The 15186-nt window shown below is 49.9% G+C and overlaps 1 protein-coding gene across 5 annotated transcripts in view; it reads right to left on the bottom strand.

Moving 5' to 3' along the window:
• Positions 1–85: 85 nt before the first annotated feature.
• The window catches only part of TCOF1 (treacle ribosome biogenesis factor 1), a 56053-nt gene continuing 40952 nt past the window's right edge, over positions 86–15186 (bottom strand). For all 5 annotated transcript variants that reach the window (XM_066590392.1, XM_066590393.1, XM_066590396.1 and 2 more), the window contains 9 exons: positions 14833–14970; positions 12635–12829; positions 11346–11415; positions 10385–10464; positions 10126–10276; positions 8723–9025; positions 5890–5984; positions 1975–2026; positions 86–517 (listed from right to left, as the gene is read on the bottom strand). In XM_066590392.1, coding sequence (XP_066446489.1) covers positions 1994–2026; positions 5890–5984; positions 8723–9025; positions 10126–10276; positions 10385–10464; positions 11346–11415; positions 12635–12829; positions 14833–14970 — 1065 coding nt within the window. In that variant the 3' untranslated portion in view covers positions 86–517; positions 1975–1993. The remainder of the gene's footprint in view (positions 518–1974; positions 2027–5889; positions 5985–8722; positions 9026–10125; positions 10277–10384; positions 10465–11345; positions 11416–12634; positions 12830–14832; positions 14971–15186) is intronic.

Here is a 15186-nt window from a genome sequence, read left to right as displayed (position 1 = left end):
AAGTGTAGATGAATATTTAGGAGCCTCTTCAGCCCATGAAAAAACAAAAAGCCCCCCAAACAGACACCGTTCACACGCCACTAAATACAATACGAATATACCAACTTTTTATTTCACTTCCAGTGGAGCTGTGAATGGTATAAAGTAGCGTCAGGTCGCGCCGTCGCACAAGACTGTACTAACAGATCAAACAAAAACAGAACAAACCGTTCCATTGGCTCCCTAAAATAAAGCTTTTTAAAAAGTATAAAACGTATCTTACAATAGTTCTGTTCAATTCACACAAAGACCCCCGCGCCCCTCATGATCGCTGATCCGCTTTATGAATATAGCGCCATTTCACAGCTTGCAGAGTCCGTGTCCATGATGCCCGACCCGTACAGCCTAGAAACCGCCCAACGACATCGACCTTAAATAAAGTAAAATAAACCCTTCGTCTGGTTCCCCCTCATGTCATGATTCAGACAATGCATACATCTAAGACGTGATGGCTCGTAAGTCTCCATCCAATGAAGTTCTGAAAGAAAGGAAAGCGTGAATTAAAGGCCCTGTGCTCCGCCGCATCCATTTCCATAGACAGTGATTCAAGAAGAGAGACTTCATAATTCGTTTTCTGATTGCTTGACTTCCGTTGTTTCCCAAGGCAGCTGGCCGCCAACTGCGCCCATGATGGACGGGTTTCGAGCTATGCACTCTAAGGCTGGGTACACACGGGGCGGATTGCCGCAGCAAATCTGCATGCGGCCGCTAATCCCGGGATTAGCCAGCCATGTGGACGAGATTTCTCAGAAATCTCGTCCACACGGGACGGCAAATCCGCTGCAGCTAAACCGGCAGAAGCCGCCGCTGCGGCGCGGATTTGCCGACCGCAGAATGTTCTTTTTTTCCCCCCGCTCCCATAGAGGAGAGCGCGACCGCATTGGGAGGGCAAGCGGCGGGGCCGCCTCAAAACTGCCGCGGGTTTTGAAGCAGCGGTTCTCCCGGCGGAAATCTCACGTTTTTTTGCTGCGGCCAAACAGCGGGATTTCCGTCGGGAATCCGCCCAGTGAGAACCCAGCCTAATAGCTACACTGCGCAGGACGGCGTTAGCAGCTGCTGTGCCTCCTGCAGGCTTGGGTATAAAGCCCCAAGTCCTCAAGGCACCCCAACAGGTCATGCTTTCAGGATTTTCTCAGTGTTACACAGGTGATTAATTATTGTCGGCACCTCAGACATTGCCACAGGTGTTCTTACTATAGGAGATCCTGAAAACCTGACCTGTTGGGGGCGCTGAGGACTGGAGTTGGGAAACACTGCTTTAACCCCTCAGTGACCGCCGCTACGGCTTCTGACGGCCTGTATCAGCGGTCTATGTATGAAGAGAGATTGCTGGGCGATCTTCCTCCATACATCACGGGCGCTGGCTGTTTCTTACAGCCGACACCCGGCAGCAACAGCTCCGATCAGCCGCGCAGGTGTTGGCTGGGAGGTGTAGCGCTTAGCGAGAGGCGAGTCTCTGTGTAAGCCAGTGTTTCCCACCTCCAGTCCTCAGGGACCCCCAACAGGTCCTGTTTTCAGGATTTCCTCAGTGTTGCACAGGTGATGTAATTCTTGTCGGTCCTCAGACATTGCCACAGGTGTTCTTACTATAGGAGATCCTGACAACCGGTCCTCAAGGCGCCCCAACAGGTCATGAGTTGGGAAACACTGGTGTAAGCACTGTGCACGAGCGCAGACAGTCTTAGTGGTGACGTCAGCGCTCATGCAGTCATTTCAAAGACTGTCGGCCCGTGTAAAAGGACCATTAGCTGTACATTCCATAATCTCGACCACCTCCTACAGCCAAGGCGGGGGGTGGGGGTCCCAGATATGGGACCTGCACCAGTCTTACTCCTTTATGGCATACAGTCTGAGATAGGAATACCCTATAAGAGTTAGAAAACAAAACGATATTTCTATTTGTGTATTCATGGTCAGTGAACGCCGGACACTTACCTCCATTGCTGTGAGGACTTCAGACAGTCTTCTTGTCACCTTTTACCTTCTTCTGCAGAAAAAGACAAAGACAGACATTTCTTACAAGGTTCCGCTTTATAAACAGGTTCACTTCTGCTTTCAAGTCATTTATACGTTTCTGGGAGGAACACCAAAGGGGACAACAGAGGTGCAGGGAAAGATGTGGCAGCACCTACTTCACAGGGGAACACATGCATCTACTAACACAATCAGACACGTTAGGAGAACGGAAAGGTAGTCATTAACCCCTTCCCAACCGCCTCACAAATATACAGCAGCTCAGCAAGCGGACACACTGCTGGCGGGCGTATATTTATGGTCCTTCTCAGCTGAGCACCTGGGAGGAGCTGTCGGAATCTAATGAAACGGACTGCAACGATATAAGTGATAGCAATATCAGAGCAAAGGGAGAATGTATTGCGGAAAAACGATCCCTTGAAGGGAGGCTCTAGTACCCTGTTGTACCGCCTCCAGCTTAGATACTAGATGTGATACGGTCAGGTATGGAGGCTCTAGTGCCCTGCTGTACCGCCTCTAGCTTAGATACTAGATATGGTACAGATGGGCATGGAGGCTCTAGTACACTATTGTACCGCCTCTAGCTTGGCTACAAGATGTGATACGGGGGGCATGGAGGCTCTAGTACACTATTGTACCGCCTCTAGCTTGGCTACAAGATGTGATATGGGCGGCCATGGAGGTTCTAGTACCCTGTTGTACCGCCTCTAGCTTGGATACAAGATATGATATGGGTGGCCATGGAGGCTCTAGTACCCTGTTGTATCGCGTTTAGCTTGGATACAAGATGTGATATGGGGGGCATGGAGGCTCTAGTACCCTGTTGTACCGCCTCTAGCTTGGCTACAAGATGTGATATGGGCGGCCATGGAGGCTCTAGTATCCTGTTGTACCACCTCTAGCTTGAATACAAGATGTGATACGGGCAGGCATGGAGGCTCTAGTACCCTGTTGTACTGCCTCTAGCTTAGATACTAGATGTGGTACAGATGGGCATGGAGGCTCTAGTACACTATTGTACCACCTGTAGCTTGGCTACAAGATGTGATATGGGTGGCCATGGAGGCTCTAGTACCCTGTTGTACCACCTCTAGCTTGGATACAAGATGTGATACAGGTGGGCATGGAGGCTCTAGTACCCTGTTATACCGCCTTTAGCTTGGATACAAGATGTGATACAGGAAGGCATGGAGGCTCTAGTACCCTGTTGTACCGCCTTTAGCTTGGATACAAGCTGTGATACGGGCAGGCATGGAGGCTCTAGTACCCTGCTGTATCACCTCTAGCTTGGATGTAAGATGTGATACAGGAAGGCATGGAGGCTCTAGTACCCTGTTGTATCACCTCTAGCTTGGATACAAGATGTGATATGGGGGGCAAGGAGTTTTTGGCGTCTTAGAGGCATCTAGTTGTCAACAAGCTCTACACAAGCAGACAGAGAGGTCACTACACACAAGTAGCCTCTGAGAGCCTTTTTGTAGGTCAGTTTTAGGGCCTCGGTGACCAGAGCGTTCATCTAATCACCACAAGTATCATTATTCACACATCTGCCGGAGATGGAGCTGCATGCTGAGTTTTGCAGCAAAACGACAACTTCTTCTGGGGGCATTTTTCTTTCTTTTGACAATGAGTGATGATCATTCATGTACAGAAATACAATCTACCGATGCTGCGGGTAACAGTTACTGGTGCGATGGGGGTTTGCTGTGCTACGTGATACGAGGGACGTGAGGTGGTTCTACACGGGAAAACTAGAGGATTCATTTTGGGGGTAAATTATAACAAAAAACTACCTTATAAAATAGTGTGGGAAAATGTGGAAAAAAACTGTATCTTTTCCCATTTCTGATCATTTTTCCCTAAAGGAAAAAAAAATTTCTAAATTAACATCCACTCTAACATCCAATTGTAAATGAGGAAGCCCAACGAGTCCTGAAAATAGAAGGAACACAAACATTGTGTGATCGACCCAGCATTCCAAAAGGTGAATAGTGGCTCCGGGCACAAAGGCCCAAAACACCTCCGGTCACCAAGAGGTTAAAGAGTTTCACTAAGATTTAAAGGGGTTGTCCCGCGGCAGCAAGTGGGGTTATACACTTCTGTATGGCCATATTAATGCACTTTGTAATGTACATTGTGCATTAATTATGAGCCATACAGAAGTTATTCACTTACCTGTTCCGTTGCTAGCGTCCTCGTTTCCATGGAGCCGTCTAATTTTCAGCGTCTAATCGCCGGATTAGACGCGCTTGCGCAGTCCGGGTCTTCTTCTTTTCTGAATGGGGCCGCTCGTGCCGGAGAGCGGCTCCGTGTAGCTCCGCCCCGTCACGTGCCGATTCCAGCCAATCAGGAGGCTGGAATCTTCAATGGACCGCACAGAAGACCTGCGGTCCACCGAGGGAGAAGATCCCGGCGGCCATCTTTAACCGGTAAGTAAGAAGTCACCGGAGCGCGGGGATTCAGGTAAGCGCTGTGTGGGTTTTTTTTTAGGTCCCTGCATCGGGTTGGTCTCGCGCCGAATGGGGGGGGGGGGGTTGAAAAAAAAAAAACCCGTTTCGGCGCGGGACAACCCCTTTAATGGACATGGTTTAATAGAAAACATTGACAAGAACAGCGCAATTAGGTATTCATGTATGTGGGGATTGGCAGGAAGGGGTTAGAATGGGATCTAATGGCTATAGCTGGGCATAACCTGGGTAACGGCTCATAACATGCACTGAATACTGCCGGTCATACACAAGATAGACGTGGGCTGAAATGGCCATCCACTGTTCCAGAATTCATTGCAATGCCACACTACTGTGATCTACATTTAAAGGGTTTGTCAGTGGGGTCTGACTGCTGAGATTGGAGAAATAGGACTTGCCTGCTGCCTCTGACATGCATGGGGCGATCTGCGCATGCATGACCAACACCCTATTCATTTGGGGAGCTTGTGGGACCCTTATGATTGTGGCAGTTCCACTGGTTGGACCTCCACCAACCAGATAGTTGTTCCCCATCTTGTGATTAGGGATGACATTGTTTTTGCAGGATAACCCCTTTAATGGTGGGTGGCCGCCGCTCAGGATCCCCGACAATCAGCTGATCTCTGGGCCTGCTGTCAGCGTGGACAGCGCTGAAAGCAGATAGAACCATTAGCATTGCAGCGACCTTGGTTGGTAATGCAGGTACGGCTGCCATTGAATTCAATACCTGCAATGCCAACCCAGGCCACTGCAATATAGACCGTACTAACCACTTCCAGTGCCGACAGCAGCCCTTGGAATCAGCGGATTAGCGGGAATCCTGAACGGCAGACCCCCACGATCAGCCATCTAAAGATAGGTCATCAATAGCCAATAGCAAACATCCTGAACAAACCCTTTAAAGGGGTTTCCCACTACCTTAGAACCACTCTACTTCCTGGCCGTGACTTCTCACTGCTGCAGCCAATCATTGGTCACAGCAGTGATGTTCTATAGCCGCTGATTGGCTGTCCTCTGTTGACATGTAAAGGATCAGTCGGGGTTCCATCGGGTACCAGATGCATTTGCCGGATACAATTATGCAAGAGAATTTGAAACAAAAAACTGAAGTTCTATAGAAAAGAGCAAACGAAAGTGTGAGCCGAGTCCCGTCTCCCTTCCCCGGTCACACGGAAATGAGGAAGGTTGCATATTTTAGTACCCAAGCCAAACGAAAAACACGTGAGACATCTTGTTGGGAGAAGATCTACCAAAACTGGTGCAAAATGAACATTGGAGGTTGATTGGTTGCTATGGGCAACTGCACCACCTTTGATCAATGCTGCCCCTTGTTTGGCTAGCTGTGCAGGTTTCTGAATCCCCCCCCTCCCCCCAGCTCTCTCTATATCTGTATCTATCGAACACTTGCCTTTTTCTTCGGTTTTGACTGAAGGCTGACTCCAGAATCGGTTGACTCTCCGACTGGAGTGATCGGACTTTGTGACGGCTTCTTACTGTCATTTTCTGCAGGGACAACAAAGAGCTCAGTGTGAAGCTGGCAGAAAGGTCACAGAGATTGGAAAATGAATGTAAGCACTGCGTAAGAGCTCATGCATTTCAATTATAAGAGTTGCATTTTCACCTGCGGGGGGCGCTATAGTGAAACTGAACACTGGTGCCCCACGGATTACAGCTGACCTCTGCGGGACCCACCGGCAGGAAACCCCGTCATCAGCTCATTTATCTTTAATATATTAAATATTTTTGATTTGGATTTTCAAAACTTTTCTAATTTATCTTTAGAGCTCTCTTATAAAGACCCTTTATCAGCTGTTGGTGTACGGTTAGTCTGACAGCCGTTTCCACTGGCTCACCCAAATATCCGACTCGTTTAGGGAGTGACTGACCTCCCAGGGTGCTGGCCGCTCCTCTAGGGAACCAAAGGATTAGGTGTTAAAGCTCAATGTCAGGGAAAGTTGAGCCACCCCCATACACTTTAAAGAATCGTCCGGACTCTGCTGTTAGTAGTGGATTTTGGCGACTGAAGCCTAATGTGTATGGGGGGGCCTGAATGGGAAGTTTACTGAAAGCGGACAACTATTATAACTAGTAAGAGCCGTATTGATAACAAGGCACTTGACGGCATGTGCCTAGAGCGGTCGGAGGGAGGGCAGGCATCACTTTACTGTTAAAATTAGTTTATTAACTTTGTGTACCCTTTGTGCTTCCAGCCGTGTTGCTCTGAAAGCAGTTTAGCAGCAATGCAAATCAGCACACAGGCATTGCTGATAACAACCAGAGCTGCTGTAAAAAGGTCACGACAGAAGACCTCTGTACAAGTCCTGCCCACTCGCCAGGTTTTCTGTTCTCCACTGTTTTTAAGCTGCTTAAAATCCTGAAAGATCATCGTTCAGTGTACACCGCAGCCATTCAGTGTACACCGCAGCCATTCAGTGTACACCGCAGCCATTCAGTGTACACCGCAGCCATTCAGTGTACACCGCAGCCATTCAGTGTACACCGCAGCCATTCAGTGTACACCGCAGCCATTCAGTGTACACCGCAGCCATTCAGTGTACACCGCAGCCATTCAGTGTACACCGCAGCCATTCAGTGTACACCGCAGCCATTCAGTGTACACCGCAGCCATTCAGTGTACACCGCAGCCATTCAGTGTACACCGCAGCCATTCAGTGTACACCGCAGCCATTCAGTGTACACCGCAGCCATTCAGTGTACACCGCAGCCATTCAGTGTACACCGCAGCCATTCAGTGTACACCGCAGCCATTCAGTGTACACCGCAGCCATTCAGTGTACACAGCAGCCATTCAGTGTACACAGCAGCCATTCAGTGTACACAGCAGCCATTCAGTGTACACAGCAGCCATTCAGTGTACACAGCAGCCATTCAGTGTACACAGCAGCCATTCAGTGTACACAGCAGCCATTCAGTGTACACAGCAGCCATTCAGTGTACACAGCAGCCATTCAGTGTACACAGCAGCCATTCAGTGTACACAGCAGCCATTCAGTGTACACAGCAGCCATTCAGTGTACACAGCAGCCATTCAGTGTACACAGCAGCCATTCAGTGTACACAGCAGCCATTCAGTGTACACAGCAGCCATTCAGTGTACACAGCAGCCATTCAGTGTACACAGCAGCCATTCAGTGTACACAGCAGCCATTCAGTGTACACAGCAGCCATTCAGTGTACACAGCAGCCATTCAGTGTACACAGCAGCCATTCAGTGTACACAGCAGCCATTCAGTGTACACAGCAGCCATTCAGTGTACACAGCAGCCATTCAGTGTACACAGCAGCCATTCAGTGTACACAGCAGCCATTCAGTACTGAACAGCCGCTGCTTACAGTGAATGGAGGCAGGCGGGGGGGGAGGGAGAACTCTTCTCCAGCCACCTTGCCTCCCTGTGAGTGATACTCGCTCCTGTGTAACAGAACCGCAGCAAGGACATGCAGGGATGAGTGTTGGCATAGTTTGCCAGACACTCATGCAGTGTAAATGGGCCTTCAAGGATGGATTGTTTTGCTTTGTGTTTACAATTTACTCATTGTGTATGCAAGGGACAGAGACAATGGAATCTGCTGGCCAGATAATCTCTGGTTTACATAAACTAATGAGGGATTAGGTGCGAGGAATTTTATTCATACGTGTCAGCAGTTTGTCACAATTCGTTCAGTCATGCGGTTGTTTAAGCGATAATTGTAGCGTGTAAAAGGGCCTTTAGTTAAATATCGTAGGCTGGGGTCATCATATATAAATGGGCAGAGTATAAGCCATGCCACTTTACACAACTGCTTTTCAAAATATCCATGATGGCCTTTTCAAAAGCATGACCAGAGGTAGCCCGTCATGACCTGTGAGACACAAAAAACTACATTATGGGGTGTGCAGGGAGGGTTGTTTTATACTCACCAGGCGCCGTGCCCCTCCGAAGTCCACATATAGCCGTGTTTACATGTGATGCTGCCCTAGGCACAGAGTCTGAATACACCCCATTAAGACTGGCATCACACTGTATTTGTGTGCCCAGCCTTTCCATCCCGGGGTTCCATCTGAATCACTGACCACAGCATTCAGATGGAAGCCTGGAAAAAGCCATTGACTTAAATTAGTCAGAGACCAAAATGGTTTGATGTGTATTATCATATATTTTACACAGGCTGCCGTCATTTCCCAAAAAGCCTGGCAGCAAACTTTCTTCTCCTCTTAAGCAACCCCTTTAACACGCACTTACTTTTCTTGTCCTTTTCAGGTTTCTTCTTCTCCTTTTTGGAGGGTAGAGGGCTGCTGGCCTCCTCTGCTACGCCGGCTGCCTTCATTTTCTTCTTCTTCTCCTTCGAGTCTCCATCCTCAGGGGAACTCTTGCGCTTCTTGACGCTCTTCTTTTCAGAAGACTGGCTGAGTTCTGGAACGGCTGGGGATGTTGCTTCAAGTTTCTTGGCTTTCTTGTCTTTTGAGGGGGCAGGAGTTTTTTTGGTCTTTTTGGAACTTCCTTCCGACAGAGCTAAAACCGTCTCTTCTTCAGATTGCAGGAGAACTTGGGGGGGAAAACAAAGTCTAAAGCTGAACCGGTGGTTGCACAGTGGGCACTATAGGGCAGGTGTACAAATACTATGAAACAGACAGTACAAGCAGACAAGACAGTAACTGCTTCCGATTTATTGTCACTTTGTCCTAAAATTCAACATTTTGGTCATTCAGTAGTCCGAGACAAAACTTTACACCAACTATTAGTTTGCGCAATTTACAACAATTGTGCATAATTTGGCATATTCACGCCAGTCCCTTTACCACAAAGACACACCCCTTTGTCACATTTGTCAAAGAAAAGCGTCCAAGAGGGTCTAACGCTCATAAATGTTTTTTGAGCACAATTTGAGCCAAAAGCTATTGAATTCTAAATAGAAGATCTGTCCCTATGTGTTGGGTGAGAAACGGCAGCCAAGTTATTAGCAGCAGGAAGAGCTACTTGGTTACTAATGATGCTCCAGATTTGGGAGTGAAATTGATTGATTCTTGGCGAGCCTAAGAGGGTGCAGCCAGTCCACGAAACGTCACACCTTTTAAGGGGGACGTGCAAGTACATGAGATAAACTCAGAGGCACGAGACGCGTTTTTTGAGCTAGACTCCTGTTTTTATTGAAAATTAATCCATATAGATGCATTTCGGGGCCGTTGCGCCCCTTCCTCAGTACTTTAGTTGGGGATACACAGCCAGGATTGGCTGTGTATCCAGGATTTACTATTAAGGGCCTTTCCACGGGTTTGATTGGAATAGTTAAATCAGTTGGGGGGGGGGGGGGGGGGGGGTCGATCAGTGGGGGTCCACCACTTGGGGATTCCTGCCGATTAGCGGATATGCCAGAGGCAGACAACTCTTGTCTGTAGTGCAGTGGCCCAGTTTAGTAATGCAGGCATTGAATTCCATGGGAGCTGTGCCTGTAACACTAATCTGAATGACTCCATTGCAGACAGTGAGTGCAATCACAGCGGGCCTGCCCAACAGCTGGATAGTGAGGACCTCTGGCGGAAGACCCCACTGATAGGTCAACTATCAATGACCTATCCCAAGTCCTAGAAAACCCCTTACGGCATCTACAGTAGAGTGCTGGATACCTGAATCCCAATCTTACTAACCTTTTGGGGTGGATGGAGTCGGCGCAGTCTCAGGCTGGGTATCAACTTTGAGCTTCTTTACACTTTGCTTCGTGATGCTCTTGTTGTTTTCTTTGCTTGCGTTTAGCTTTCGTTTACCTGAAGGTGTTTTTGTAGGAGATTGAAGGATGCTCTTCAAATAAGTCGTGAGAAAAGCAGGAAATGGTTAGCACAATATTACTAGGTAGAAGTGAAAATAATGTATATAGAAAGGAGCAAACCACTCCGGAGCGCCACATACCTGAGATTCTTCCGGTTCACTGACACTTGAATCATCCGCAGACACATCGCCTCTTCCAGGTTCCGCTGGTTTACTGCGGCCTAAGAGAAGATGAGAATTCAAAGGCTGCTTAATGTGAATGTCCTGCTTTCATCATCCTGGTGCTTATAGAGCCAAACAACTGCATGGATTTAATATGCATCTAAACCAGCGGCGCCTCCCCCGAGAAGAGCGCCTCCCCCGAGAAGAGCGCCTCCCCCGAGAAGAGCGCCTCCCCCGAGAAGAGCGCCTCCCCCGAGAAGAGCGCCTCCCCCGAGAAGAGCGCCTCCCCCGAGAAGAGCGCCTCCCCCGAGAAGAGCGCCTCCCCCGAGAAGAGCGCCTCCCCCGAGAAGAGCGCCTCCCCCGAGAAGAGCGCCTCCCCCGAGAAGAGCGCCTCCCCCGAGAAGAGCGCCTCCCCCGAGAAGAGCGCCTCCCCCGAGAAGAGCGCCTCCCCCGAGAAGAGCGCCTCCCCCGAGAAGAGCGCCTCCCCTGTAACAGATGGTTCCACCTTATAGTATGCTTACTGGCCATCTTCTTTAAGACAACCACCCCCTCAAAAGCCCATTTTTCACAGTCTGGTATAAAGGCAAGTTCGGTTTTTCTTAAAGACTAGCTGCACCTTCAACTAACTTGACATGTCATAAGTGTTGATCAGTGGGATCCTGCTGCTGAGACCCCCACTGATCACTCATGCTTTATGCCCCCTCAACTGTCTTTTCGGTAACCTAATGTTACTGTTCAGAGCAGCACCACCCACTTCAGTCTGCACACAGTCTCCCAACCCAGGACGGGTTGCCACAGGCCGCATGGACAGCAGCCACTTTGTGACATTTCTGGAGAACCCCTTTAAATAACAAACACACCAAACAGTACTCAAGATCAGACCTGGTCCATCACTCATCATGATCTTCAGGACTAGGAAAAATTCCCTGCATGTTCTTACCATCTCCTAAGACCTTGCCGTCGGTTTCTTTAGTAGTCTTGACGTTGGGCTTGACAGATGCATTTAAATTCTGCAGAACACAAAAGGATAGGAGGTGAATCACAAATTCCATCAGAAGAGTCACAGAACCTGTTATACCCATAGCAGCGATACCCCAATGGAGCTCTACGCTTCTGGCCTTTTGGAGACTTGTCCTAGCCCTGTGTGTGGACAAATCTTGAACTCATCCATAGGAATATAGATATACTGGATAAGGCGCTGAAGGAGACTTAATATAGGGCCTTAATTATCAACACTAACAGTAAGACAATCCTTGTTGCCCATAGCAACCAATTACAGCTTTTTATTTTTCGAAAGCAGTCTGAGAAATTAAAGCTGCACTCTGATTGGTTGCCATGACCAGCAAGGACCGCCTTGATAAATGAGGCTCTAAAGTTTCAGTGAATTTATCAAACTTTTCCAAGGTTCATAAACTTCTATTTTTCCGACCAGCAATTCTCTTTGGTACAGATTTTCCCTGCGAAATTCCCTCAATGCATTGCCTTATGCCATTGCGGCCGGTCCCTTAAAAGGGGGTTCTATTACTTTTGACTATTGATGACCGATCCCTCCAGATAGGCCATCAAAGGCAGATGTCAAGTCTGTCAGTGCAGCGGGGCCAACAGACAACAGGGTTGGAGCAGAGGTGTGATAGGGGGCTCCACTGCTGGCTTTGACCGACAGGGTCGGACGTCCCTGTAGCGGTCAGAGCCAGAAGTATAACAGAAGGCATCGCTTCCATTGATTTCAAAGGGAGAGAAGTTACACTTGCAGCCCTGATTACCGATGTGAACATCCGGCCCCACTGCACTGACAACGGGCCAGAAGACAGAAGAGCGGGTGTTTGGTGGGGATGCAGAGTGGCAGACTCTCACTGATCAACTATTGAAGACCTCTCCCGAGACTAGGTCATCAATAGTGAAAAGTGATAAAGCCTCTAAGCCCCTGAGCCCTAATGGGATACACGACTGTAAGCTACACGACTGTAAGCTACACGACTGTAAGCTACACGACTGTAAGCTACACGACTGTAAGCTACACGACTGTAAGCTACACGACTGTAAGCTACACGACTGTAAGCTACACGACTGTAAGCTACACGACTGTAAGCTACACGACTGTAAGCTACACGACTGTAAGATACACGACTGGTTTTGTCCAATATGCTGAATGCTACTAGAAGCTCCATCATTTTGTCGCAACGTGCAGCTGGGAAAGACATGGACAATGTTCTCCAGAATGAAACCTACCTTCGGTGAAAGGTCATCCTCACTATCCGAAGAGTCGCTGGAGCTGCTGGAGCTCACGGCAGCAGTCTGCTTCAATCCAGCAGGTTTTCCAGTTGGGCCGGTCACCTTGGTCTTGGGAGAGCCCAGAGCCTTAACAGCCTGGACTGCCTGGACTGCCTGCTTTCTCTGTGGCGTTTTAGGGGTATCGGTCGCTTCCTTCATAAAGTAGTAAAAAACATTTTTAGCGTTACAACACGGAAATAAAATCTTAAGCCAGGCATTAAACTGAGGGTCGTTATTTTGTATCCAGTCACTAATGATCTGCTAACGGCAGAAGCCTCAAAATATTACTCTGTGCCTCTTCTCAACCGCTCCGCCGCCTCTGAACCCGTCAACCACTTCAGCCTGTTAAACGTTCTCCTCCCTTGGCATCACATACTTGGCCATCTCCTCGTATCTCACTGATCCGTGTCTCCCTCTCACATACCACATCCTCGCCAGCTCTGCTTTTGCCTCCCCAATACTCTACTGCCCTCCAGCTACACCCTTGGTCTAGGACCGCTAGAATCACACGGCTTTCAGTGCCACCTGTTTTACAGCTCAGATACAATATTTCCTCAACTCAGAGTCAAACTCTAGTGCGAGTCCAGGCACTCAGTCTCCGGGTCCGACTACTAAATCATCCTTCTCTGTGCTCTCCTATCCAAGACTCTTGCACCCCCAATGTATCTTGTACTCTGGCAGAACAGAGGTGAAAAGGTTGCGCATCAATCTCATCACTGGCGGCCATCGGCCAGAGAATCTACTTCAAGATATTATCAATGACATCAATGTTTGGAGCTCAACCGGCCCCCTCCATGCATGCCCTACGTGCGCGCAACCGGCCCCCTCCATGCATGCCCTACGTGCGCGCAACCGGCCCCCTCCATGCATGCCCTACGTGCGCGCAACCGGCCCCCTCCATGCATGCCCTACGTGCGCGCAACCGGCCCCCTCCATGCATGCCCTACGTGCGCGCAACCGGCCCCCTCCATGCATGCCCTACGTGCGCGCAACCGGCCCCCTCCATGCATGCCCTACGTGCGCGCAACCGGCCCCCTCCATGCATGCCCTACGTGCGCGCAACCGGCCCCCTCCATGCATGCCCTACGTGCGCGCAACCGGCCCCCTCCATGCATGCCCTACGTGCGCGCAACCGGCCCCCTCCATGCATGCCCTACGTGCGCGCAACCGGCCCCCTCCATGCATGCCCTACGTGCGCGCAACCGGCCCCCTCCATGCATGCCCTACGTGCGCGCAACCGGCCCCCTCCATGCATGCCCTACGTGCGCGCAACCGGCCCCCTCCATGCATGCCCTACGTGCGCGCAACCGGCCCCCTCCATGCATGCCCTACGTGCGCGCAACCGGCCCCCTCCATGCATGCCCTACGTGCGCGCAACCGGCCCCCTCCATGCATGCCCTACGTGCGCGCAACCGGCCCCCTCCATGCATGCCCTACGTGCGCGCAACCGGCCCCCTCCATGCATGCCCTACGTGCGCGCAACCGGCCTCCTCCATGCATGCCCTACGTGCGCGCAACCGGCCCCCTCCATGCATGTCCCAAGTGCGCGCAACCGGCCCCCTCCATGCATGTCCTACGTGCGCAGAACCGGCCCCCTCCACGCATGTCCTACGTGCGCAGAACCGGCCCCCTCCATGCATGTCCTATTCCCTGCGGATTTCAGCCGTTCGTTTTTCCCTTGTGCAGCGTATGAACAATATAGGTCGTGCTGCATATTTTCCACAATACTAAAACATACGAAAGTGAACGCATGTATTGAAATCGATGGGTTCTATGCGTACGCCAATGCGAGTGAGCCCTGACATCATGTGCATCACACACGACTCGCCTCATCTGGCCTCTAGAGGGGGCATGTGTTACCACCTCGCTAGCGGCTCTAGGTTGTGCGTGCAGACAGTAAGTACAGCATTACCCTACAGCTTGTAAGAGGCCACATCTGAAGTCTGGGAGCCCTTAGCTTATTGCGTACTGTCCGACAGCACTTAATGTGCAACACGCAGTTAAACAACCTCTAACGATGGTGCAAGCAGTCAGAATATATGTATATGTACGTGTGTATATATGTAATTACCACTAAATCCACAACCTATTAAACTAATCAGTGTGGTTGGAGGTGTGGAGTGACTGGATACTAAGCGTTCTACAGGTGACCATACCTTCGCTCCCGGCTTCCCGTCATGACCCGCTTCAGTAGGCGGCTTGGAAGGGGTTCTGGCCTTTGTCTTTGCGTTGGTAATGCTTGGTTTAGCGAAGGAACTTCCCAGCTTAGTTGGCACGGAGGGGGATTTTTTCTCCTGTTTTGAGCAAACAACGTTAAATCTGTTACAACACACAGCGGTATGACCCGCTGCCCAGAGCGGTCCAGGTGATGGTAGGTAGAGGGGTTCCATGTACCCTCTATGTACGAGTTCACCTTTGGTATCAGAATTGGGAACAATACGTGTCTGCCCATTATCAGCTGCCCAATGAAGGATCTGCCCGTTCACAGCCGCAGTCCTGCTCATCCTCGG

This window comes from Eleutherodactylus coqui, chromosome 2 (genome assembly GCF_035609145.1).
Source record: "Eleutherodactylus coqui strain aEleCoq1 chromosome 2, aEleCoq1.hap1, whole genome shotgun sequence".
Taxonomy (NCBI): Eukaryota; Metazoa; Chordata; class Amphibia; order Anura; family Eleutherodactylidae; genus Eleutherodactylus; species Eleutherodactylus coqui.
This window is presented reverse-complemented; position numbering and strand designations above follow the sequence as displayed.